Here is a 27,041-nt window from a genome sequence, read left to right as displayed (position 1 = left end):
GTTTGCTAAGTACACAGCCTATATAAAGTAGAAATAATGTATGTACAGTGTAGTTTCACTTATCAGAATCAGGTAGACAGTGATCAGACTATCAGGTTCACACATTTTTCTATCATACAGTTCTTTGTAAGCACTGAAAACATCCTGCAAATCTGCCCTAAACCCATATGCCCCTTCAAAATTAAAGTCATATTTTTCTGCAATCATTGCAGCGCTGTCAATCATAGTGAAAATCTCACGCGGTTCAAAGCCATGGCGGCATGATGCTGAGAGCAAAACAAATGCTGAACGCTACTTTTGCTTTTCGCCACTCTTGCTGCTCGGGGCTCACAGAAGAGCTACAATGGTTGCGGCTGTACTGAACATGTACAGACTTTTTTTCTTGTCATTATTCTGTAAACAATACAGTATAACATCTATTTACATAGCATTTACATTGTATTAGGTATTATAAGTAATCTAGAGATTATTTAATGTGTACGGGAGGATATGTGTAGGTTATATGCAAATACTATGCCATTTTATATAAGGGACTTGAGCATCTGCGAATTTTGGTATCCACGGGGGGCTCGGATTTCCAGCATCTGCAGATTTCCTCTAGTTAGAAATGCACATTCATGCTTAGCCTCAGGAATAGCAGAGGCTTGCTTCACCTGAAGTACAAAATATTCATAATCTCCTTAGCAGTACGGCTAGGAGAAAACTCAGACATCGCACAAATCATTAGGAATGATCCCAAGCCTGGCAAGTTGACATCAGTAAGACTGAGGAATTGATTGCGGACTTCAGGAAGGGGAAACCAGGAAACGCACACACCAGTTCTCGTTGAGGACTTAGCGGTAGAATGGGTGAGCAGCTTCAAGCTTCTGGGCATCAACATCTCAGAGGAAAAAATCTGGGACCAACATTTTGACATAATCACAAGGAAGGCACTACACTTCATTAGGAGTTTGAGGAGATTTGGTGTGTCACCAAAGACTCTAGGAAATTTCTACAGGTGTACCACGGACCTGGGTAGTTCTGTAGTCTAGTGTAGTTTTCATGTTGATTTACGTAGTTCAGTGTAGTTTTTGTATTGTTCATGTAGCACCATGGTCCTGAAAAACATTGTCTTGTTTTTACTGTGTACTGTACCAGCAGTTATGGTCGAAACTACAATAAAAAGCAACTTGACTTGACTTGGAGAGCATCCTAACTAGTTGCATCGCTGTTTGATATGGAGGATCCAATACAAAGGATTGTAAGAGGCTGCAGTATGTTTGTAGACTCAGCAGCTCCATCATGGGCACAAACCTCCACACGAATAAGGATACTGTATCGTCAAAAGGTGGTACCTCAAGAAGACAGCATCCATCATTAAGGACGCTTACCATCTAAGACATACTCCATTCTCACTATTACCATCAGGGTGGAGGTATAGGAGTCTAAAACACACACACTCAACGTTTTAGGAACAGTTTTATCCTCTCTGTCATTAATGTTCTGAATGGTCCATGAACACTGCCTCACTATTCCTCTTTTGCACTATGTATTTATTATTGTAACTTAATAGTATTTTTATGCCTTGTGCTGTACTGCTACCACAAAACAGTAGATTTCACACATATGACAATAAATCTGATCATGATTCCAACAAGCACAGTAGCTGAGACACACAGACATAGTTAGAGGTCAGGCCATAGATGGTGGTCTACCTTGATAGCGATTACTTTGATAAACATAGCAGATATTGCTGCTTGGAGAGGTTAGGATAGGTGCGGATTTAACTTTAGATGCAGAGAACAGGATCCATAGACTCGAGTACTTTCAGCATTATCTCCCTCAGGGTCCACTTTGTGCCTACAGTATCTGCTTTGCTTGGCCTGAAACTCCCATTCAGTGAATGGGATTACTAAGCAAGCACCCAATGTAAATATTTCAAGTAATGAATGGGCAGTGGGCTCTTTGTATTTCTTTATGGTCAATAGTACAGTTAGCAGAATGACCAGTTGGTCTCTATCAAAAGTGGTTGAGCCAGGTACATTGGATAGGTACAATGGTAAAGAATATTTAGTTAAAAATAGGCCAAACATGGTGAATGGGACTAGCTTTGAAAGGCATCTTGGATAGCCTAGATGAGATGGACCAACATGCCAAAGGGCCTGATGACTCAATGGCCCTTAAGTTTGCAAAGCTGCAAAGGAAGTCATATTCTGGAAACCTGCATGGGTTGTGACTGCCCAGTAACATCTATGCTTTGAACCAAAGCCAAACAATTTCATTTCTAAAATGGTGTTGTCTGAGGATTAATGTTTTAGTATGTACGGGGAACATACATTACAGGCTAAAGCACATTAAGTGCTCTATTGAAATTTCGGAATGATACAATTTGACCAGAATATTTGCATTGCACTAAGGATAAAAGAACAGTTCCATGATCTTAAATTCCCTTCCTTCAAACAACAGCAGAATGAATCATAGTACAGGAAGTGAGGAGGTCAAAATATTCTGAATTTGTCATTATATATTTGCAAGGAGGGTAGCATCAGCCAGCTTTCCTCTCTGTTTGGTGTGAATGTTGAATCTTAAGAAGGATTTATGAAAGTTTTGTAAATAGGGTACAGTTAGGTTCAGATAAAGTCGCATCCAATATTTGGACAGCATTCAACTAATGCTGAGGCAAGATGTCGGATTGAAGCTGGGAAGCATGAAAGCAGGTAGGAAAATCTATAAATATTATTGATCTTTATCTTCAATCTATCAATACCAGAGTTAATTTTAGTTTTAAGGTTTTCATTCAAGCATGGAGAATTTATTAAAATATTTCAAGTGTTTTATAACACAAACTGTCACATATGTCATTTAATCTGCACTGGTATGATTACCTGAGCACCCTAATATTTTGATTTAACCACACAATTCCCATCACTGTTCTGTAAGGACAGTTCTGTAATTTCTCCCTATGACTGCGTCTCTTTCCTCCGGATGCTCCAGTTTCCTTTCATAGTCTGTGGTGAACTACATATACCTGTCTGGACATGCCCCCCCCCCCCCCCCCCCCCGCCGCTGACTGCTCCTGTGGCTCCTCCCACAGACCCCGGTATAAAGGCGATTGAAGGCACAGACCCTTCCTCAGTCTCCAGGATGTTCTGTGGTGGTCACTTGCTGCTTGTGCTTTCTTCCAGCCAATAAAAGCCTACCTTAACCCACGTCTCAGAGTTATTGATGGTGCATCATAGTCTAAAGATGTACTGGCTGGTAGGTTAATTGTACTGTGATTAGGCTCAGATTAAATTGAGGAGATTGTTGGCTCGAAGGGCCAGAAGGGCCTATACCACACTGTATCTCAAACAATAAATAAATACATTTTAACATTTGTTTAATTAAACTTGAGGATTAAGAGCTTCTTTATATATTGCTCAGAAGTAATAATTCTGAATTGTTAATGTTTCCACTAAACACCAAAAGGGAAAATGCTAGATGACTGAAACATTTTAAACTTCACTGCTGTACATTTGATTAACTAGTATGTTATGAAATCAGGAGGTGTCAATCTTATTAAGGTGACTTCATAAAAGTACACCAGCAAAGCCTAGAAATAAGTAGAAACTGACTTTGAAAGAAGCAGGAAATCATAAACAAGAGAATGTATGAGAAGGACACAACAACAGGCAGCAGTAACTATTTTACTTGTGAGCTCATGGCTAAAAACCAGTTGCTCCCAAGGCTAGGAACTGCACAGACTCACAGCCAGAAAAAGACTGTACAGCCTGATACTACTTTGCCAAGCCTGAGAAGAATTGGAATAAGCCAGTGCTTGGTGCAGGCAGGAACAAAGTGAAGGCCGGTTTTTGGCAGTAGGGATATCAGGTTTAGGTTTGGGTTCAGCATCACACAGACGTGGGGAATATAAGGAAGGAAAATCAGAATCAGCATTTTTCAGTTTGGAAGGATGGTGGAGTAGGAGAAATGAGTGCCAAATGTAGGATGCAAATTAGAAGAGTTCATAGAAAGGTCAAGGACACAAGGTGTCCAGTTCTCACTGTACAAATAACCCCTCCGTATCTATAGAACACCCATGATGAGTGCCTGCATGACAGGTTCCTCAGTAATACTTCAAAAGGAGCATTGCACAGGGAATGGTGACTTCCTATGTGCAAACACATGAAAATTAAAACAAATTTGTGAGCATGACTGATGCCAGAATATTCCCAGATAAACTGTATGAGCAATGTGGAATGCCACAAATTGCAAATGAATTTCCAGGCATTTGCATTTTCTTGAAGCATTCTATCAGGAGCGTGAGGAATGTTCAATGAGAATTCCGTATATGTCGATAAAGGGCAACAAAGCTACTATTTTAAGCATAATGCTGGAAGAAATGCTCCTAATCGGATTCTTATTGTCAAATGCCTCTTTAGTATTTTCTTTTCTAAAGAACTGTTCAAAAGCTTAATCCTAACAGTCAGTTTTCAAGTTTAAGACTGTCTGCTCAAATAAACTCTCCCTTGTTTTTCTTTCAACTGCTTCTTTTGTAAATAGAACGCAACTGCAGCATTCAAATATAACCAATGCATGAGACTTTTCAAATTAGTTAAACTTGTACAAAAAATTTGACAACAAACATTTTTTTTAAACATTCTTTGAGCTGCCTTAGCAACTCTCAGAAAGGAAGAAAAGGAAGAAACTGGGTTCCTCACTTTTTCAAAAAAAAACTTTGTCAAAATACCCTGCAAAGCCCAGTTACACTTTGATCTCACTCTCTGCAAAACCCAATTAGGTCTTAAAGTGAGTTTACAACTTGTTCAATGAACTAAGTCTTCACTTGTACTTGCACAGACAAGCAGTGACCACTTTTTTAGGTACAGGAGTGGAACCCGATGTGGTCTTCTGCTGCTGTGGCCCATCTGCATCAAAGTTCATTCAAAGATGCACTTCTGCACACCACTGTTGCAATATGTGGTTATCTGAGTTACTGTCACATTCCTGTCAGCTTGGATCAGTCAGGCCATTCTCCTCTGACCTCTATCATTAACAAGGCATGTGTCCACAGAACTATCACTCACTGTACGTTTTCTGTTTTTCCCACTGTTCTCTGTAAACCCTAGAAACTATTGTGTCTCAAAATCCTAGGAGATTAGCAGATTCTGAAATCCATAAACAACTCCATTTGGTACCAACAATCATTCCACGGTCAAAGTCACTGAGATCACATTTCTTCCCCATTCTGATGTTTAGTCTGAACAAGAACTGAACCCCTTGACCATATCTACAAGCTTTTATGCATTGAGTTGCTGCCACATGATTGGCTGATTATATATTTGCATTAATAAGCAGGTGTACAGGTGTTCCTAATAAAGTGGACACTGAACAAACATCATCAAATAAAGTTTATACGTGACAGATTCCATAGAAAGTTCCACATGGTTCATTCTCATCCGTGAAGATTTATTTTCATATTAGAAGTATCTTAGTGTTACAACAGTTCATTATTTATATGTACATGAGAAAATCTGCAGATGCTGGCAATCCAAGTAATACACACAAAATGCTGGAGGGGCTCAGCAGGCCAGGCAGCATCTATGGAAAAGAGTACAGTTGATGTTTCGGGCTAAGACCCTTCATCAGGACAGAAAAAAAGGATGAGAAGTCAGAGTAGGAAGGTGGGGGGAGGGGAGGAAGAAGTACAAAGTGGTTGGTGAAAGGTGAAACTGGGAGAGCGAGATGGGTGAAGTAAAGAGCTGGAAAATTAACTGGTGAAAGAGACAAAGGGCTTGAGAAGGGGGAATCTGATAGGAGAGGAGATAAGACCATGGAAGACAGGGAAGGAGAAGGAGCACCAGATGGATGTGCAAATAAGATCCAGACCAGAGCAGGGTATCCAGGAAGAGAAAGAGGGTTGGAGACGGGAGAAGGGGTCATTGGTGTGGGCTGGAGAGTCCTGGCAAAAGAAGTAGGCATGGAGATGAAGGCAGCAGAAGAAGAGTTCAGCATCATGGTGGGCATGGAATTCACTGAGGTGTGGGTGCAGGGGGACAAAGGTGCAACCCTTACTGAGGACAGGACGTTCTGCCTCAGAGAAGGGAATGTTGGAGGGAATAAGAAGAATTATTTATATGTATGTTACAACATATATGTATGTTTGCAATTTTAGAAACATCCTTAACTTTAAATGGTATTACAGCTAACTGGGACTCAGCAGCAATTTTGTGTATGTGTGTGTGTGCACACGCACGCACAATCTTTTGCTCTTGGCGCATAAAGGAATTTAAACTACGCATATAAAGTTGTCACCCTCTACCTCGTTGGCATGTTAATTACATTTCACAATCATATTCAATCACATTTCCTTTTCCGGTTTCTGATGCAGATGGTGTTGACAATGTGGAGCTTGTGATGATTTGTCCGCAGATTTCAGAAGTGGCTTATTTACACTGTTCTTTTATAGAAATTATTGATTCACTATGTTGAATTCCAAAGGAGCAAACGGCGTGAAGTGCAAAAGAACTGCTGGTTCATTTGAAGTGGAATGGCTTAATGAAACAGTAGAAACTGCTATACCAAAAGCTCATTCAGCCAGGAATGTGCAGCAACAAGAAATACTTCTGTACCATACAGAAACTGGTGTTACCTGCGTGTATCGTCACAATACAAATGTTGCTGGAGAATTTACAAGTGGAAAGAAGTGGAATGATTTTTGGAAACTTGACTTTTTAAAATGTCATTTAGCAAGTAAATCACATATGGACAATGTGCAAAAGCTCTGGCAAGAAATTCCTCCATTACCTGCTACAGGTCCGTTATGTATGTGGTTCATATTTTTACTGCTATGCTATAGGTATTTAATTTTAGCAGCTCTGTAAGGGGAGTCTGTTCTGCTTTCAGCCTGTTTGGGTTGTTGTTGAAGATAACGGATGCTGAGGAATGTGTATCATCCAATTAGGATGGTGGAACTGGGAGGTTTTGTGAGGGACACTAAAGTTGGTTTTGGGGTTTTGTTTGTCAGGAGATGGAGAGAAGACGCTGGACAAAACTGGTCATAGGATTCAACCTGGTGGGGGACTGTGATTTGATGGAGCAAGATGCCAGGGTCTTCTGAGGATTGGTGAATATGAGTAACTTTTGATAGAGTTGAGCTCCAACTTGTGCACATTTGACTGTGTAATTATAATGGGCCTTTGTTTTTTTTCTTTTCTTTACTAAACCTTAAGTTAAGATTCATAAATATAATTCATTTAATCATAAGCTGTGTGCCATTTCTTGGCACTGAGTTATAACAGGGTAGCAAATTAAATAGCAACCACACAAACCAGAGTTTGGGGTGGGAGAGCTGTCTCAATCTCATGGGTTTGGCAGGACTGGAGCCTGTATTCCCTGGACTTACTCAGCCAAGGAAACCAGAGGGGTTTCATATGTATTGTGAGAGTGCAGCTGAACGAGAGAGAAAACATTCAAAACCAAACGAGATGAAAGTTCTTATTGACAGTGTTTTGCTGACTGTTAAAATGAATACCTTTACATTTAAAATTCAGTGCACACATGTTGTTGTAACAGGGCAAAAAAAATTGCACAGCACAAGATTTTTGCACACACTGGTCATTACAAGTTAGAGAAAACATTGCTCTGCAGTATTTAACATGTAGGACAGCTTAACATTCCACTGTACAGTCAATCTCTTACTTGTTTGTAAATGAGGCAAAATAATCCATGGGCAGTTCTATTTGCATTACTCTTTTTTGATATGATAGGTACAACTTGAAATGTTTTCTGGATGTTTGCAAATATTTTTCAATTATCACACTGTTTATTTCTGTTAAGGTTATAGTTATAAATTATTCCAGATTGCAAGGTTGATTCTCAAATTTGTAAGCTATAAGAACAGAATAGAATCAAGTTTCTCTAATAATGTTCTTACCCAAAGAGAGTATGGATTCATTATGCTGAAGTTAGACCATGTCTGGAATCAGCAGTTTTTGCAATGTTGTGACTAGATTCAGTTGCAAGTTTGGTAGTTTGCCAGCTGAACTGGAGAAGTTGCATGTTGCATTGAGTGTTAAAGAAATACTAAATCTTAAAGTGATGTTAGCCCTCATATTAATCAAGTTTCAGTTATGCAATTCCTGCTTCTGCTCAGTTCACAGCAGAAGCTAGAATTGCATGCCTTGTCATAAGTCAGGTGTTGAATCAGGACCCAACTGCAGGACACAGACACTGGAGTCCCAGAAACAGGACGAGAAGGAATGCAGTCTAGGCAGGGGAAGCAGGACCAGGATGAGGGACTGGGAACAAGGAGCCTGGGGTGGACTCTGAGCCCGAGACTGGACAAAGACCCAGAGCTTGGCTCTTGCCTCAGACTCAGACCCCCAAACCCAGGCGAGGACCTGACGAGGATTGGCTAGGGACTTGGGGTCTGCAGGCTTGGGTCGAGGCTTGAGGCGAGAGGCTGGAGATAGGGGTAGACTAGGAACTGTACATCAACATGAAGCCGGGACTTATCCTCTGACAAGCCGGGACTTATCTTCAGAAACAAAGAAACAGAGAAAATAGGTGCAGGAGTAGACCATTCGGCCCATTGAGCCTGCACCGCCTTTCAGTATGATCATGGCTGATCATCCAACACAGAACCCTGTACCTGCTTTCTCTCCATACCCCCTGATCCCTTTAGCCATAAGGGCCATATCTAACTTCCTCTTAAATATAGCCAATGAACCAGCCTCAACTGATTCCTGTGGCAGAGAATTCCACAGATTCACCACTCTGTAAAGAAGTTTTTCCTCATCTCAGTCCTAAAAGGCTTCCCCTTTAACCTTAAACTGTGACCCCTCATTCTGGACTTCCCCAACATCGGAAACAATCTTCCTGCATCTAGCCTGTCCAATCCCTTTAGAATTTTATACGTTTCAATAAGGTCCCCCCTCAATCTTCTAAATTCCAATGAGTATAAGCCTAATCGATCCAGTCTTTCTTCATATGAAAGTCCTGCCATCCCAGGAATCAATCTGGTGAACCTTCTTTGTACTCCCTCTATGGCAAGAATGTCTTTCCTCAGATTAGGGGACCAAAACTGCACACAATATTCTAGGTGTGGTTTCACCAAGGCCTTGTACAACTGCAGTAGAACCTCCCTGCTCCTGTACTCAAATCCTTTTGCTATGAATGCCAACATATCATTTGCCTTTTTCACCACCTGCTGTACCTGCATGCCCACCTTCTATGACTGGTGTACAATGACACCCAGGTCTCGTTGCATCTCCCCTTTTCCTAATCGGCCACCATTCAGATAAACTGTTTTCTTGTTCTTGCAACCAAAGTGGATAACCTCACATTTATCCACATTAAATTGCATCTGCCATGAATTTGCCCACTCACCTAACCTATCCAAGTCACCCTGCATCCTCTTAGCATCCTCCTCACAGCTAACACCGCCGCCCAGTTTCATGTCATCCGCAAACTTGGAGATGCTGCATTTAATTCCCTCATCTAAATCATTTATATTGTAAACAACTGGGGTCCCAGCACTGAGCCTTGCGGTACCCCACTAGTCACTGCCTGCCATTCTGAAAGGGTCCCATTTACTCCCACTCTTTGTTTCCTGTCTGCCAACCAATTCTCTATCCACATCAATACCATACCCGCAATGCCATGTGTTTTAAGTTTGCACACTAATCTCCTTTGTGGGACCTTGTCAAAGGCCTTTTGAAAATCTAGATATACCACATCCACTGGTTCACCCCTATCCACTCTACTAGTTACATCTTCAAAAAATTCGATAACATTCATCAGACATGATTTTCCTTTCACAAATCCATGCTGACTTTGTCCAATGATTTCACCTCTTTTCAAATCTGCTGTTATCACATCTTTGATAACTGACTCTAGCATTTTCCCCACCACCGATGTCGAACTAACAGGTCTATAATTCCCCGGTTTCTCTCTCCCTCCTTTTTTAAAAAATGGGGTTACATTAGCCACCCTCCAATCCTCAGGAACTAAACCAGAAGCTAAGGAGTTTTGAAAAATTATCACTAATGCATCCACTATTTCTTGGGCTACTTTCTTAAGCACTCTGGGATGCAGACTATCTGGCCCTGGGGATTTATCTGCCTTTAATCCCTTCAATTTACCCAACACCACTTCCCTACTAACATGTATTTCCCTCAGTTCCTCCATCTCACTAGACCCTCAGTCCCTTACTATTTCCAGAAGATTATTTATGTCTTCCTTAGTGAAGACAGAACCAAAGTAGCTATTCAATTGGTCTGCCATGTCTTTGTTCCCCATGATCAATTCACCTGTTTCTGACTGTAAAGGACCTACATTTGTCTTGACCAATCTTTTTCTTTTCACACATCTATAAAAGCTTTTACAGTCAGTTTTTATGCTCCCTGTCAGCTTTCTCTCAATCTTTTTTCCCTTTCCTAATTAAGCCCTTTGTCCTCCTCTGCTGGTCTCTGAATTTCTCCCCATCCTCAGGTATGCCACTTTTTTGCTAATTTATATGTTTCTTCTTTGGACTTGATACTATCCCTAATTTCCCTTGTCAGCCACGGGTGCACTACCTTCCCTGGTTTATTCTTTTGCCAAACTGGGATGAACAATTGTTGTAGTTCATCCATGCGATCTTTAAATGCTTGCCATTGCATATCCACCGTCAACCCTTTAAGTATCATTTGCCAGTCTATCTTAGCTAATTCACATCTCATACCTTCAAAGTTACCCTTCTTTAAGTTCAGAACCTTTGTTTCTGAATTAACTCTGTTACTCTCCATTTTAATGAAGAATTCCACCATATTATGGTCACTCTTACCCAAGGGGCCTCGCACGACAAGATTGCTAACTAACCCTTCCTCATTGCTCAATACGCACTCTGGAATGGCCTGTTCTCTGGTTGGTTCCTCAGCACGTTGGTTCAGAAAACCATCCCGCATACATTCCAAGAAATCCTCTTCCTCAGCACCCTTAACAATTTGGTTCACCCAATCTATATGTAGATTGAAGTCACCCATTATAACTACTGTTCCTTTATTGCACACATTTCTAATTTCCTGTTTAATGCCATCCCCAACCTCAGTACTACTGTTAGGTGGCCTGCATACAACTCCCACCAGCATTTTCTGCCCCTTAGTGTTATGCAGCTCTACCCATATCAATTCCACATCCTCCAGGATGATGTCCTTTCTTCCTATTGCATTAATCTTCTCTCTGACCAGCAATGCTACCCCACCTCCTTTTCTTTCCTGTCCATCCCTCCTGAATATTGAATATCTCTGGATGTTGAGCTCCCATCCTTGATCACCCTGGAGCCATGTCTCTGTGATCCCATCTATATCATATTCATTAATAACTATCTGCACATTCAATTCATCCACCTTGTTACAAATGTTTAATTGTTTAACAGGACACTGACATGAGACAGAACAGTACACAGACATAGAGCCAGGACTCATCTATAACTCCACACCAAGGTGGGGCAGGACCATCCATCAGGTACAGCAGAATGGCCTGACTTACCCCACAGAGGCAAGGGCAAGACAAGACAGATTCCCACACAGGGCAACAGCAGAACAGCCAGACTTACTCACAGGGGTGAGGACAGGAAGAGATAAACACCAAGGAACAACAGACAGTTCCACCTCTGCATCAGGGTAGCTGCAAGTAGTCATTACAGCCAGCAGCCAGATCCCTACCTAGCTCAGAGTGGCTGACAGCCACCCACCTGGCCTGGGAAACAGCTAAATCCATACCTCAATGACCTCTCCAACTACTACCAGCAAGGTTCCCAGAAGCCATGATTCTCCAACACAACCCCAAGGATAGCAAGAGACCATTCTAGCCTTCCACACCAGCTATAAATATCTTGACTTGACAAGACAACCCCCAACCACACTCAGTCCAGGGCCATTTATATTCCCAGTTCCGATATGAGCCTCAGGTGTTTCTGGTTAAGTCCAACCGCAGCAAGGGACCGCCGGAAAACCTGGAGTCCGGAGTCTGTGGACCGGACCATGGACTTCGGACTGAACCACCACATGGCTGAAGTTTGAAAAACTTATCCGCCTGGAATTTAAGTTATCTAATTCGAATTCTGTTACTGTTCAACATGGTGCTGATACAACACAATATGTCAGAAAGCACCCTTGATGTGAAGGACTTCGTCTCCACGGGTAATTCTTTGAATACTGCATGGGTAGGTTGGTGGGGATGAGTTTGTTGATTCTTTCACCTGTTGTCAAAGGTCCAGTCTAGTAGTAATGTTGGCATAGACATGATGAGTGAATGGCCTAATTCCATGCTGTATGGCTCTGATACTGCAGTGATGTCAGTGAGATGGTCAATGATAGAGATTGAGGACCCCAAATTTTTGTGCTCTTACTTCTTTTATTACACCTTCCACCTCAGACAGCTGAAAAAGTTTGGCATGACACCCCAAATTCTCAGGGCTTTCTACAGGGGCACCATTGTGACCATCCTAATTAGCTATGTCTCTGCCTGGTATGGGAACTCAATCGCAGGGTATGCAGAGAGTGGTGCGGACAGCCCAGTGCATCTGTGGTTGTGAACTTTCCTCTATTCAGACACTTACAGCAGCAGGTGTGTAAAAAGGCCCCAGAGGATCACCAGGGACTCCAGCCACCCAGACCACAAACTGTTTCAGCTGCTTCTGTTTGGCAAGGTTTGGGCACTATCCTCCCACACTTCCCTTCCTTATTGCTTGTACATAGCAATGGAGACACAACATAAATCATAAATAAAGAAGGATGTCAAAAATAAAATTTTAATTCTAATTATAATTCTCTGCAGTTTCCTCCTTGATATATACTGAAGAATAGCAGAGATCGAGTATAGTAAGTGACATTCATGACAAGATTTATTTTTGCCCATATTTAATCTGATTTCATGAGATTTTCAGGCTTCCTATGTCCACACCTTCGTGATTATATGTTATTATGCCAGCTTTAATGAATCAGTCCAGAGAGGACAGAATTTATTCTATGATCCTGTTCGAGGAATATGAAATGTTGCTGAAAGGAATGATTCTACGAGAACAACCATATCATGTTGTTCATTGAATATGCTGCTGGACAGCCCTCATAATTTAGGCTCAAGTTCTAGATTTTCATAAAACTCCCTGCTGTATGCTCTATTCCATTTTATTATAATGGTTTATGAAACAGCTTTGATACAACCAAATGGCTTGCAGATTTGCTTTCTCAGGTAGGCAATAGTTTTCTTTGCCTAAAAGAATATTGGAGAGGCAAACAATAATTGCTCCAAATTTCTGGTTATTTGAGAGACAACTTTTAAATCCCTAAGCTATTTTGATGGGATTTGAATATCTGACTCTGAGTCTTTGGTCCAGGTTTCTTGACCGCTAAAGCTGCAACAGAACATTATAGTGTTATTCCCAATAGTACTAGCTTTTATATTCTAGCAGGGGATTGAGAAAAATTGGTCAAAGTTTTGTGACAAAGAAATTATATCTGACTAATCTATTGAAGTTCTTTGAAGGAGTAACTTGCATTGTGGATAAAGGCCACTGATGGGTGTACTATACTGCGATTTCTAGAAAGCATTTGATGAAATGCTGCATCAAAGCTTATTGGAGAAAACACAGGAACAGGTCCAGTTCTGGAGTGTTGTGTATGGTCTTGATCTCCTTATTTCAATAGGTTCAATAGGTTATTAGTCTATTGAAAGTAATTCAGATAGGTTTTACTTGACCCTTATCTTGAATGGCTTAAAATCTTTTCAGAAAAATTAGTTGAGCTAGATTTGAGTCCATTGAAGTTTAGAAGACAGTAATGCTCATTTAAGCATTAAGATGCAGAAGGATAATGCCAGGATGGATATGGGAAAGGTGTTTCCACTTGTGGAAGAAACTAGAACTAAAAGTTGTTTAAAAACAATGGGTTGCAAAAGCAGCTGAAATAATGTCTCTGAATACTTTAAGGCAGAAGTAGATCTCGATAAGAAATCTTTATCAACATACACAAAATGCTGGAGGAACTGCTGAGGTCAGACAGCATCTATGGAAGGAAATGAATAGTCAATATTTTGGGTCTAGACCCTGATAAAGTATTTTGTGTGATGAAGGGTTACCTTTAAAAGACAGGAATGTCGATTTAGAATCAGATCAGCCATATCCATTGACCTACAGGATTGAGAGGTCCCTTGATTTACTCCTACATCCTTTTCCCTCAACTCATTAGTTTCTCCTGTTAATTTCCTTCCCAAAGCCTTCAGTAAATCATTCCTTAATTTTCTATAGTCATATGAAACAATGGAGGATTCATTGAACAACAGTATTAGGAAAGATAAGTTAAAGAAAGTGTAAAGCATTGATCAAATGAACACAGATGTCATACTGTTCAGATGCAGCTGTTTCAGTAACAGCTGAGGTTAGAAAAATTTGAAATGGGGTGAGTCTGCTGCAATGTTGTGCAGTGATCGCTACAGCAAAGAACAAATTTCTGAAGTATTGTTTGGAGTCTACCCCTTGGGCTTAATTCTGATTTTGCCTGCAAGTCTTGAAGGTCCTTGAAAAATTATGAATTTTCCCTCCAATCTACACTGAGGATTCTCAAGTATTGGAATTTCCTCCAGGCATAACTTAGAATGATATTGCAACGGTTGAAGTAACATATTAAATGAAGAGAAACAGAGGCAAATTCCCACTTACCTGCCATTCTTCATCCTATTTTTATAAAATTCATATAGACTTGGCTTTTGAAAGACAACTAAGATAGTATTGTATTAAACTTGGATTTACATCAGTAAACCATTCAATAAATGTTTAAGTGCACTGACCTATTGGGCTTTATTTGGCTTGGCCCTACAGAGCACTTACAAGTAGCATTCTTGATAAATGGTTGAGCAAGATTCCCATTAATTATTGCAGGAAAATTCAATAGCAATAGGTTTGTGAAATTCCCACTGTTCAAATGGAAATTTCTCCATACAACTTTGCACTCATGTAGAATATCTGATTTTATGCTACATTACAACAAGTCATAATTATTGATTGGTTGAAGAGAACTTGAATCAACTTAGTTATTCTTATTAAGCTAGCTTGGGCAATTTTAGTTAGGTTTTTTTTAAGCTTAAGATGAGAGCACTTGATGTTTAACACCATTCATCTTTCGGAAGATGATAGTGATGAAGAGCTTTGAATCATTGCAGTTCATGTGATGAAGGTCTGCTAATGTACTCTTGGATAACAAGTTCCAGCAAATAGACCAATTGTGCTGAAGTTGCGCAACATGGTCTAAAGCAAAAACAACCTGTTGGAAGAACTCAGTGGGTTGAGCATCTCCTGTGGGTTGAAAGGAAATATCGCCATCTCAGGTCAAAACCTTGGATCAGGACTTGCAACATGGGCTTAAACATGCTTCTACTTTGCTACTGATCCCTTCAACAACTATTGGTGATGATCACCTCATGGGTAAGCATGTTGCTGATGTCCTGCTGTGCAATCAATGATCCAGCAGTGGTGCATTCAATTCGGTTCCTCAGTTTTGCACTATCCATATAGAGTCATAGAAAAGTACAGCACAGGAATAGGCCCTTCAAAACATCTAGCCTGTGCTGAACAACTGAAGCTGCCTACTCCCATTGATCTACACTGGGACCATAACTCTCCATACCATTGCCATCCATGTACCTATCCAAACTTCTCTTGAATGTTGAAATTGAGCTCGCATGTACCACTTGCACTGGCAGCTAGTTCCACACTCCCATGACCCCTCAGTGAAGAAGTTTTCCCCTCATGTTCCACTTAAACTTTTCACCTTTCACCCTTAACCCATGACCTCTAGTTGAAATCCCACCCGACAAGTGGACAAAGTCTGCTTGCATTTACCCTATCTATACCCCTCATAATTTTCTATACCTCTATCAAATCTCCTCTCAATCTCCTACATTCCAAGGAATAAAGTCCGAAATTATTCAATCTTTCCATATAAGTCAGGTCCTCCAGACCTGGCAACATCCTTGTAATTTTTTCTGCACTATTTCAATCTTATTTACATTTTTCCTGTAGGTAGGTGACCAAAACTGCACACAATATTCCACATTAGGCCTCACCAATGTCTTATACAGTATCAACAAACATCTCATCTCCTGTTCTCATTACTTTGACTTATGAAGGCTAATGTGCCAAAGCTTTATTTACGATCCTATCCACCTGTGACACCACTTTATGGACCTGTATTCCCAGATTCCTTTGTTCCATCACACTCCTCAGTGCCCTACCATTCACTGTGTAAGACTATCCTAGTTGGTCAGCTGAAGTCAAACACCTCACACTTAACTGCATTAACCTCCATCTGCCATTTTTTTAGCCATTTTTTTCCAGTATGTCCAGATCCTGCTGCAAGCCATGATAGGCTTTCTTGCTGTCCAATACACTAGTTGACCACATTATCATCCAGATTGTTGATACAGATGACAAACAACAACTGACTTAGCACTGAACCCTGCAGAGCTCTACTAGTGACAGTCCCTCCAGTGACAGAGGCAACCTATTACTACAGTCTCTGGCTTCTCCCACAAAGCTAATGTCTAAACCAATTTACTACCTTATCTTGAATTCCAAGCGACTGAACCTTCTTGACTAAGCTCCCATGCGGGACCTTGTCAAATGCCTTGCTAAAGCCCATGCAGACAACGTTTACTGGCTTGCCTTCATCAACTTTCCTGGTAGTTTAGTTAGACATGATCTACCACACACAAAGCTATGCTATCTTCAATCACTCCCTATCTATTCAAATATTTACAGTATGTATCCAGTCCCTTAGAATACATTCCAATAATTTTCCCACTACTGATGTCAGGCTCACCAGCCTATAATTTCCTGGTTTATTTTTACAGCCTTTCGAAAACAGTGGATGAAAATCAGTTATCCCCCAGTCTTCTGTTACTTCACCTGTCGCTAAGGATGATTTAAATTTCTCTGGTAGGGCCCTTGCAATTTCTGCACTTGCGTCCTGCAAGGTCTCATTCTTTGGAATAGGATTGCTGATATTGTTGAGAAAGTTCAGCAAAGTTGATGGTTTATTCTTTTTTTTGTTACTTAACATTAGATTTTAAATAAAAATTCAGTAGCTTAATGTATTGTAATCACATTAAATTGTCCTTTTTTGATTATTTTAATCTGATGTAACTGTTGAGCAGTAGGGAGATTTAAAAATAGTTCAAAAGCAATTGCCAGTAGCAAACTGTCAAAAGCCCATCAGGGCATTCTGGAATATAGCCTCAAGATCAGCCATCTAAGACTAGGTTACCTATTGCATTCTGGGCTTTTTCATGACTGCTAGTGCATGTGACCACAGGAAACCATGGAGGTTAAAGGTGGGAATGATCTATTCCTACATTTTTTTCAGTTAGAATGATGTTAGACTTAGATGGGAACTGACAATTTATTTCCAGTCTGCCTACTTCCTTTGTCCTGCTAGATAAGAGCAGCACAGAGTATAGAGCATATAGATAATGGAAAAAAGACCCTTTGGCATGCCTGTTCAAACAATCAAAAGCCATTTATATTAATCCTATGTTAATGAACTGTTTTTATTCCCCACATCCTCGATAACTCTTCCCAGGTTCTACCACTCACTAACACATGAGGGACAATTTATAGTGGTCAATTAACCAACCAAACTGTACATCCTTGGGAAATATGGGTTCATAGATTAATAGTTGAACGGCTCCCAGCATAAAGTTGTGCTCCTAATATTAAGCCCTGCAGAACTCCACTAGTCACTATGTATAGAGTTATGTGACTGACCAGTCTCTGGGTTGCAGCAATCGTGTAGAGGTGTGCCAAAGCCACTGGAAGATCCTTGGAGTAAAGGACCTCCAGAACCTGTTTTATGCATTGAGATCATGCCAACAAGTCATACAGCACAGAAAGAAACCCTTCAGCCAACATTGTTCATGCCAACCATTGCGCTTATCTGTACAGGTCCTATTTACTCAAATTTGTTCCATAACCTTCAATGGCTTGGGAACTCAAGCATTTGTCTGAATGCTTCCCAAGTATTTTGAGAGTACCTGTGTTCTGCCAACTGTTCAGGTACCACATTCCAGACAGAAACCACCCAGAGTGTGAAAAATATCCCTCTCTGATCCCCTCTAAATGTACTGGCTCTTACCTTAAACCTATGCCTCTAGTTTTAGACACACTAAAACAGGAAAATGGTTCTCACCTATTCCAACACATTTACTTGTATATCTTTATGAAATCATCCCTCATTCTCCTCTGTTCTAGGATAAGCAAACATAGTCCATCCCACCTCTCTTATAACTATAATAATTCAATCCACTAAAAAGACTGGTTATCTCCTTTGTACTCTCTCCAGTGCTATCAAATCTTTTTCTCTTGTGAGGTGGCCAGAACTGCACATGTTATTCCACAAGCAGTACAACTCTAATTTTCGAGCCCATGGCAGATGAAGGGAAGAACCCTATGTGTCCCCTTCATCATCCACTTCATCATGTGTCACTTTCAGGGACTGTTGGATTTTCAACTGGAAGGAAACTTGTAGAATGGGAGAAGAATTTAATTTCTGTACATTCTTGTTGAATTCTTAACAGCCTGGAATTCCCTACTCAACAGCTCCATGAAAGTATCTTCATTACAAGGACTACTATCTTCAAAGAAAGTAACTTGCTATCACCTTCTCAGGAAAAATGGGGAGATCAGTAAATGACAGCCTGACCAGCGATAATACATCTTATAAGTGTTTTGTTTTATAAGATTGTTAACAGCAATGGTGGTCCAAAAGAAATCCTAACTCCACATGTGTATGAAGAAGAGACAGTTGATACCAAGTTAGAGAAAACAAGATAATTTCACTCAAAATAGAAACAAAATTTTAATGCAAGGAACAAAAAATTTACCAGCAAGTGTGGATAACAGCTTAATACATTTTGACACTCCACTATAAAATCTATTGCTTGAGGCATACTGTTTAAGACAGAAGTCACATAAAACACACTTCTGTTGATTTTCTCTTCATCCTAATGTTCCACAAAACAGCCTAGCAGACAAAGTATAATTTTATCATATATTGGCACATGCATTAATAAAGCTATATTTCTTCTAAAAGAATGGAGGCTTTTACCTATTGTAAGATCCTATAATATTCAGGTATTTTTGTTATTTCTGAAGCCTCTGGAGGTCTAGAATACTAGGCAAAGTAAAAGTTTTTTAGCTAATGGTTGTAAATCTACTATCTTAGATGAGTTCATTTAAATGTAAGGCACTGCTTTGCAATTGACAGGCTGCATTATTAAACTCACTCCTTTGCTGCCCTAGCAACATTAAATTGTTAATTTCACTTCAGGAATTTGTAAAGAGGCTTGGATGGATATAAAAGACACATTAAAGAGATGCTTTCAGAATGAAATTAGAGACTTTTATTTGCATATGGTAAAGAGAACATCCATTCTACATATAAATCATGAATTCATAGTACTCAATGAATTCAAATGAGAATCAAACCCATTTCTTAAAACTGATATTAATGTTCAATCAATACATTAATCGTAAGAAAAATGGTAAAATATATCATCTGCTTTGCAAAGTAAAATAACATCATTTTGAGCTATTTAAGGGATTTGGACTATTTATTGCATTGGCAAATTTAGAATATCATGCTATGTATTTTCTGTCTATTGCACTCACCTGGATGAGCAGTCTTGCTTTGTATTTCTTGCTGTACATTCGTGGAGTGAATCCAACAGTAATTAATGTCCCAGATGAGCCAAGAGGAAGCAGTTCTCCAGTCTGAGGTGATACCTCAAATTCTGGATCACTGCAAGGTAAGAAGTGTGCTGTGAATGGCATGGGATCCCTAAAAGTTAAAGGGAATGAGTCAAAAATTACTTAGAATCAAAAATTACTTATAAGTCACAATGTGATCTCCTCTACACTATTAAAACCAAATATAGATTGGATGCATTTAGCCTGCAAGGACTACCCTAGGTTCCAATTGCTTGTCACTTCATTTGATCATCTCATACTCACTGTCTATTGCCTCTTGCACAATTCCAAAGAGATTCAATGTAACTTGAAATACAAGTTCCAACTTCCATCTTGACATCTTGCAGCCATCCAGATTTAACACTGAATTTAACCATTTAAAGTAACAGCTTTCTCTTTGTCACAACTGGCCAGTTCTTTTACATTATCCATGTGTAACATTAACTCAGTTATTTTTTTCACTGTACAGACACTTTTTTTCTATCTTTCTTAATAACCCTTTATTAACATTAACCAGCTAGCTTCAACATCACTTATTACAATGTTAACCCCAGTCTCTCCCAATCAAGATTACATCTTTTTGTCCAATTCCTCCCTCCCTTACCCTCTCTGGAACTTAAACCAACTTGTTTCCTTACTTTTTCCAATTCACACAGTCTTTGTCCTGAAACATTAATTCTAATTCTGGTGAATGTTCCCAGCTGTTTCTGTTTTTATTTCAGATTTCCAGTATATACAAGATTTTCTTATTTCTATTGGTAATCATCATTAATAGTTCTCTGAAAGACTGGTTATAAAACTTCACTTGATCTACAGAGGTATATGACAGTTTTTAGAGTAGGTTACATAGTCGGCGCAACATTGTGGGCCAAAGGGCCTGTAATGTGCTGTAGATTTCTATCTTCTATGTTCTATATGGGTTTCTTGGCTTAGGAACAGAGGCACAGAGAACAAAAGTAATGGAATTATACTTGGTTAAACACTGGTCGGGCCCAATCCTAGAATGAATGAAGACACAAATTAGTTGAACAGTACCAGAGAAGAAAGACTCTTGTTTACTGCTATAGGCTGAGAGAAAATTTGAAAGATTATTGAAGAGCTGATTCCCGTGCTGATGTACCAGAGGTCATTGATTTAAAATAATAGACAAAGAACCTAAGACAATCAAAGTAAGTAACTTTCGGTGCAATGAAATGATTGAAGTTGAATCAAATGTCTACTTGAAAAAGGAAGTGTTTCTCAGTGAAATGAACACAGCAGAGGAATGGGATTAATTCCATTCTCTTTCAATAATCTGGTTCAGATGTCAAATGACTTACTGAAGCTATATTTTCCCATGATTCCATCAAACAAAGAGGTTTGGAACCTGAAGAATGCTGAAAGTTGGAGAAATCCATAAATTCCAGGGCAACAGTATTTTGTAGGGTCTCACTTGGGAGAATAGTATCTCCTTCATTAACAAAAAGGCTCAGCAGAGGATGTACTTTTTGCAGCAGCTGGTAAAATTATATCTTCCCCAGAAAATACTGGTACAGTTCTACACTGCCCTCATAGAGATCCCCTCACATCAGCCATTACTGTCTGGCTTGATGCAGCATCCTCTCACAATATACAAAAACTACAGCAACTGTCGGGTCTGCAGAAAAGATCATTGACTGCTGTCTACCATCATTCCAGGACAAATAAATAGTCAGAAAAAAATCATTGTGGACGCTACCTTCCTGAAAACCGTCTTTTCCAAAAGCTCCCTTCTGGAAAGTGCTATAGGGCTATTAAAACAAAAACTTCACACCATCTTAAAAGCTTCTTTTCCCAGGCAATTACTCTGATCAACCATTCTAGTTAGCACCCCCTCCATCCCCTCTATCCATCTCTATCTATTACCCCTATCACTGCACTGTAAACACTTTAAACCACTTTTGATAATGCTGTTTACATTGTAAATAAATACTGGCATTTACATGTTCTTCTGCTGCTATAGGTACCCACTTCAAGGTTCAATGACTTGTGCGTTCAGAAATGCTCTTCCGCACACCACTGTTGTAACATGTAATTATTTGAGTTACTGTCACCTTCCTGTCAGGTTGAACCAGTCTGACCATTCTTCTCTCACCTCTCTCATTAATAAAGTTCAAAGTCCAAAGTAAGTTTATTATTGAAGTACATATATGTCACCATATACAACTCTGAGATTGATTTTTGTGTAGGCATACACAGTAAATCCCAAGAAACACAATAGAATTAATGAAAGGCCACATCCAGCACGACAGATGAACAACCAATGTGCAAAGGACACCAAACTGCTCAAATACAAAAGAAAAAAAACAAATGATAAATAAATAAGCAATAAACATCATGGACATGATATGAAGAGTCTTTGAAAGTGAGTGAGCCCATAGTTCAATGGGGGGGTGAGTGAAATCCAGTGAACAAGATCCCTTTGCCTACAGAACTGCCATACACTTGGTGTATTTTGTATTTTTGATCATTCTCTGTAAACTCATTAGTTTATTAGGAGATACTTGAACCACCCCATCTGGCACCAACAATTATTCAATGGTCAAAGTCACTTAGATTACATTCCTTCCCCATTTTGATGTTTTTTTTCTGAACAATTGAACCCATGTATTGAGTTGTTACAGGAATGACTTATTAAATAGTTGAATGAATGAGCAGGTTTAAAGGTGTACCTAATGAATTAGCCACTGGGTGAATGTATTAATGCACATTTTATTCCATACCTGTACTTTAATGTATAACTTTATATTTCACATAATTCTTTATTCTTTATAATTGTTGAATGTTTTTAGTTGCATGTTGTGCCAACACACTATAGAAAATTCCTGATACATGTACAGACTTTGTAAATGTACATGGCGAATAAAGTTGATCCTTGATTGTAGAGATGCAGGTAGGAACAAATTCTTGAAATGATCATATTCTTTTATTTTTTTCTTGGACTTGCTTCATAACCTGTGGAACATTAGAAAATTATAACCTCCCCACCCATCCACTTACCATTTATTTTGAGAGATTCTGAAGAACAAGCATGACATCCCCATTGGAATACAGTTTTAGACCATTAATGTGGTGGACCAGAAAATAATGAAAGAAAGACAACTTTCAAGAAAGGATATAGATGACAATAATAGACCTCCACTCTAAAATCAATTAAAAGGATCTATGACCAACAGATAATCTGCTGAATGAAGCTGCATCTTTGGGAGGGAAGGAATTGTGTTTCAGAGGTCTTAAGAGTACCTGACTGAGGAATCAGAATCAGATTTATTATCATTGACATATGTTGTTTTGCAGCAGCAGTACAATGCAAAAACATAAAAATCAATAAATTAAATAGAAGTAAATAGTGCAATCACATAGAAATAATGAGGTTCATGGGTTCATAACCATTTAGAAATCTGATGGTGGAAGGAAAATATACTGTTCCTAAATTATTGAATGTGGGTCTTCAGGCTCCTGGTACCTTCCCCCAATGGCAGTAACAAGAAGAGGGCATATTTCAATTGTAAGGACGGTTAGTGATGGAGGCCACTATCTTAAGGCACAGACCTTCAAAGATGTCCTCAATGGTGGGGAGGCTTGTATCCGTGATGGAGCTGGCTGAGTCTACAGCCCTCTGTGGTCTCTGTAAATTGGAGCCTCTGTACCAAGTGGTGAAGTAAACAAGCAGAATGCTCTCCACTGTACATCAGTAGAAATTTGCATCAATAGAAAATTGTTTTGTCTTTGGTGACAAAATAAACCTCCTCAAATTCCCAAGAGTTTTTGTCATGTCTTCTTCATGATTGCATCAATGTGTTGAACTCTGGATAGATCCTCTAAGATATTGATGTCCAAGAACACTATTCTTATCATCCTTTCCACCGCTAAGCCCACAATGACAACTGGTTTGTGTTCTCCCAACTTCCCTTGAAGTGCACAATGGATTTCTTTTTCTTGCTGACACTAAGTGTGAGACTTTTTTTATGATGACACTCAACCAGCCAATCTATCTCACTCCTGCAAGTCTTGTCATCACCATCTGAGATTCTACCAACAGCAGAGGTGTCGACAGTCAGTTTATGGTTGCCATTAAGTTGCATTTAGCCATACAGTCTTGAGTACAGAGAGAGCAGGGCAGTGTGCTAAGCGCACATCCTTAAGGTATCTCAGTTGATAGACTAGGATATATTATTATGATCTGACTGACTGTGGTTCTCCAATGAGGAAGTTGAAGACCCAGTTGCAGAAGGTGGTACAGAAGCTCAGGTTTTGACACCTGCTTGTTAGTAGTGATGTTATGATGGTGTTGGCTGCCTATTTGATAAACTGCAGCTTGCTGTATGTCTTGCGGTTGTCTAGATGCTCCAAAGCAGAGTAGAGATCCAGTGAATGTGTCTGCTGTAAACCAGTTGTGGCAGTAGATGAAATGCAGTAGGTCCTTGCTCAGGAGTTAATTCTAGCCATAACCAACCTTTCAAAGCATGTAAGTATTAAAAGGTGATAGTCGTTGAGGCAGCTTACCCTGCTCTTCTCAGGCACTGATAAGTTTGCTGCTCTTTTGAAGCAGGTGAGAACCTCAAACCACAGAAGAAAGAGGCTGAAAATGTTCCTGAAGGACAAAAATGACCAGCTAGTTAGTCAGAACAAGTTTTCAGTATCCAACCAGGAATATCACTGGGGTCTAATGCCTTACGATGGTTCACAATCTTTAAGAATGTTTTGTCATTGGCTCTAAGACAGAGATCACTGGAAGTTATTTAGAGTTGGAGAAGCAAAGACTGCACATGTTGGAATCTAGAGCAATGAACAAAATGCTGGAGGAATACAATGGGTTGGACAACATCTGTGGAGGGAAATGGACAGTTGACATTTCAGGTCAAGACTCTTCATCTGGACTGCAAGAGAATTTAGAGTTAATAATTTATCTATCCTGTCTCAGAGTTTACTAAAATGGGGCCAAAAATCTAGTGTAACACTATGATTTACAGCAAAAATATAAAAAGATATAGAGGAGTAATTGTGAGCTTGGCCCAGAACATCAATTGCTTTTTCCTCCCCATAGATGCTGTCTGACTTGCTGTGTTCCTCCAGCGTTTTATGTCTGTTATTTGAACTTCCCTGGACTTCCTGCATCTGCATAAACTCTGGTGTTTATTAATAACTTAGTTCTTCTCAATAGATCTTGCTTGGCAGATGAAATTTTCGAGAATGTCTTATTGCTTACTTCTAACACTTACGTCTACATTTTCAGTAAAGCTTGTCCAACTCAGTTGGTTGTCAGGAAGTATTGTAGATTCCCCTCTTCAGAGAAGTTTCATCTTCTCAGGGGAATACTACACAGAAATGGTTCCCTAAGCATATTCAGTCCTTGTACAAAATCCATAGAAAGTCTGTAGGCAAATACTTACAGTATGCAATGAAAACTACTGTTGTTCCTTCACTATTGAAGTCAAAATCTAACCTATTGTATACTCAGAAATTAATTTGTTTCATCCATATTTTACAATAACAAATTTGCTATTTGTGGAGCATTAAGGATATTTAACTCTAGAGTACTACAAGTAATCAGAACTTATTACAGTACCTTGTCTGGCTTGTAAGCCGAAAGCAAACAACAGACTCTTTATTCAGCCCAATTGTTTCAATATTGATGATGTCGTCTACCTGTGGCTCAGTGGCAGTAAACAGCAATGGGAATTTCCAGACTCCACCTGTAGCAGACTGCACCTTCAACATTGTTGGATGGCTAAATTAAAATTATAAAATGGTTATAATGTAATTATATGAAATGCATTTGTGTTTGACATATTGTGAAACATGGGCATTTTCAGTGTTCTTTAATGAAGTTAAAATATTTACCCTGGCATAAAAAGGCACTCAGCTACATCAAAAAGAAATAATGACTTGTGCCATATAATGGCAATTTGGTATTGATCTATTTCACCCATTCAATGCTATCATTATTGTGATGGTTATGGTGGTTAACTTTTCAGATATAACAAAACAGGAACAGTTATTACTCCACAACCATCAGAGTCCTGAACAAGAGGGGATAACTTCACTCAACTCTACTTACCTGAGCACTGAAATGTTCCCACAACCTATGATCTCATTTTCAAGGACTCTTCATCTCATGATCTTGATACCTACTGCTTGTTTGTTTGTTTGTCTTATTTATCTATCCATTTATTATTTCTTTAATTTATTTTTGTATTTGCACAATTGTCTTTTGCACATTGGTTGTTTGTCAGTCCTGTTTTGTCATTCATTCATTCTATTATGTTTCTTGGATTTACTGTGAATGCCCACAAAAAAGGAAGCTCAGGATTGTTTATGGTGACATATATGCACTTTAATAATAAATTTACTTTGAACTTTGACTTTGAAAAATGGTCAATTAATAAAAATAAGGACAGACTCTGCTGCAGGCACATTCCAGAGATTTGAAATGCTTCCTGAAATCTCATCCAATTTATTTCCAGATAAGAATATGATGCAGGGAGAGGTCACAATGCATTCCATATACAAAACAGAAATGGTAGAATTAATGACTTTGAAATTAAATATAATTGATTATAATTTGATTGTTTCCTGAGTGTGATCAAAAATAAAAGATTGCCCCAACTGATTATTTTCAAACAGAAGAGAAGTTCTTCATTTCTAAGCATGGGCGGCAGACACTTATACTTGGCTTGCTTTAGTACAAATACAATTTTTAATTGTAATTGATATAGATGGTTTCAAGCAGAACATAACTGTAGGACAGCTCTGTTGTTATGTAGTAGCATCTTTCATTACCGCTTCCTCAGAGCGATGAAACATAATAACACTTTAAGCAATTCTTTCAGCAACATAAACTGTAGTATGTGAATAGGCCAAAAAATCCACATCAATTTGTTACACCATTGTAACTACTTTAATAAATATGGGAACATAGCTCATGATTGCTGAGTGGATGGTATCAAGATGGCTGAGGCTCAGATTATGTTTCTAGGAATTCTACATTAATAATTAGTTTTCAATAGTATCTATAAGATTTTAATGGACATTAAAATTTTACTTTTCATGAATGGACATTTTGTGAATGGACACTTATTTTTCATGATAGAGAGTTCAGCGCTCCAGCTATAAGCATGAAGAAATTTATTCTTTAACCTCAAGAGTAGGCCGGAGATATGTTTTCATCCACAAAATACCCCCATATTTATTTTATTCAAACAGACAAAATGATATTCATATTAAGGAGTGTTAAGGATCAACTATTGACTTTTAAACAGTTCATCAGAAAATTGGATGT

General features: G+C 39.2%; 2 protein-coding genes and 1 long non-coding RNA gene across 3 annotated transcripts in view; 1 reads left to right on the top strand and 2 right to left on the bottom strand.

The window, feature by feature from the left end:
* Positions 1–11,650, bottom strand: part of LOC132393193 (uncharacterized) — a 163,011-nt gene extending 151,361 nt beyond the window's left edge. The window contains exon 1 of the mRNA XM_059968131.1: positions 8,787–11,650. Coding sequence (XP_059824114.1) covers positions 10,449–11,426 — 978 coding nt within the window. The 5' untranslated portion in view covers positions 11,427–11,650 and the 3' untranslated portion in view covers positions 8,787–10,448. The remainder of the gene's footprint in view (positions 1–8,786) is intronic.
* The window catches only part of LOC132393191 (cilia- and flagella-associated protein 47-like), a 595,459-nt gene that overhangs the window by 24,022 nt on the left and 544,396 nt on the right, over positions 1–27,041 (bottom strand). Inside the window, exons 62-63 of the mRNA XM_059968130.1 lie at positions 25,329–25,490; positions 19,664–19,832 (exon numbers count right to left, since the gene is read on the bottom strand). Coding sequence (XP_059824113.1) covers positions 19,664–19,832; positions 25,329–25,490 — 331 coding nt within the window. The remainder of the gene's footprint in view (positions 1–19,663; positions 19,833–25,328; positions 25,491–27,041) is intronic.
* Positions 6,356–27,041, top strand: part of LOC132393196 (uncharacterized) — a 29,342-nt gene continuing 8,656 nt past the window's right edge. Inside the window, exons 1-2 of the long non-coding RNA XR_009511792.1 lie at positions 6,356–6,774; positions 6,986–7,084. This is a non-coding gene — a long non-coding RNA (uncharacterized LOC132393196). The remainder of the gene's footprint in view (positions 6,775–6,985; positions 7,085–27,041) is intronic.

Source organism: Hypanus sabinus, chromosome 4 (genome assembly GCF_030144855.1).
Source record: "Hypanus sabinus isolate sHypSab1 chromosome 4, sHypSab1.hap1, whole genome shotgun sequence".
NCBI classification, from domain to species: Eukaryota; Metazoa; Chordata; class Chondrichthyes; order Myliobatiformes; family Dasyatidae; genus Hypanus; species Hypanus sabinus.
This window is presented reverse-complemented; position numbering and strand designations above follow the sequence as displayed.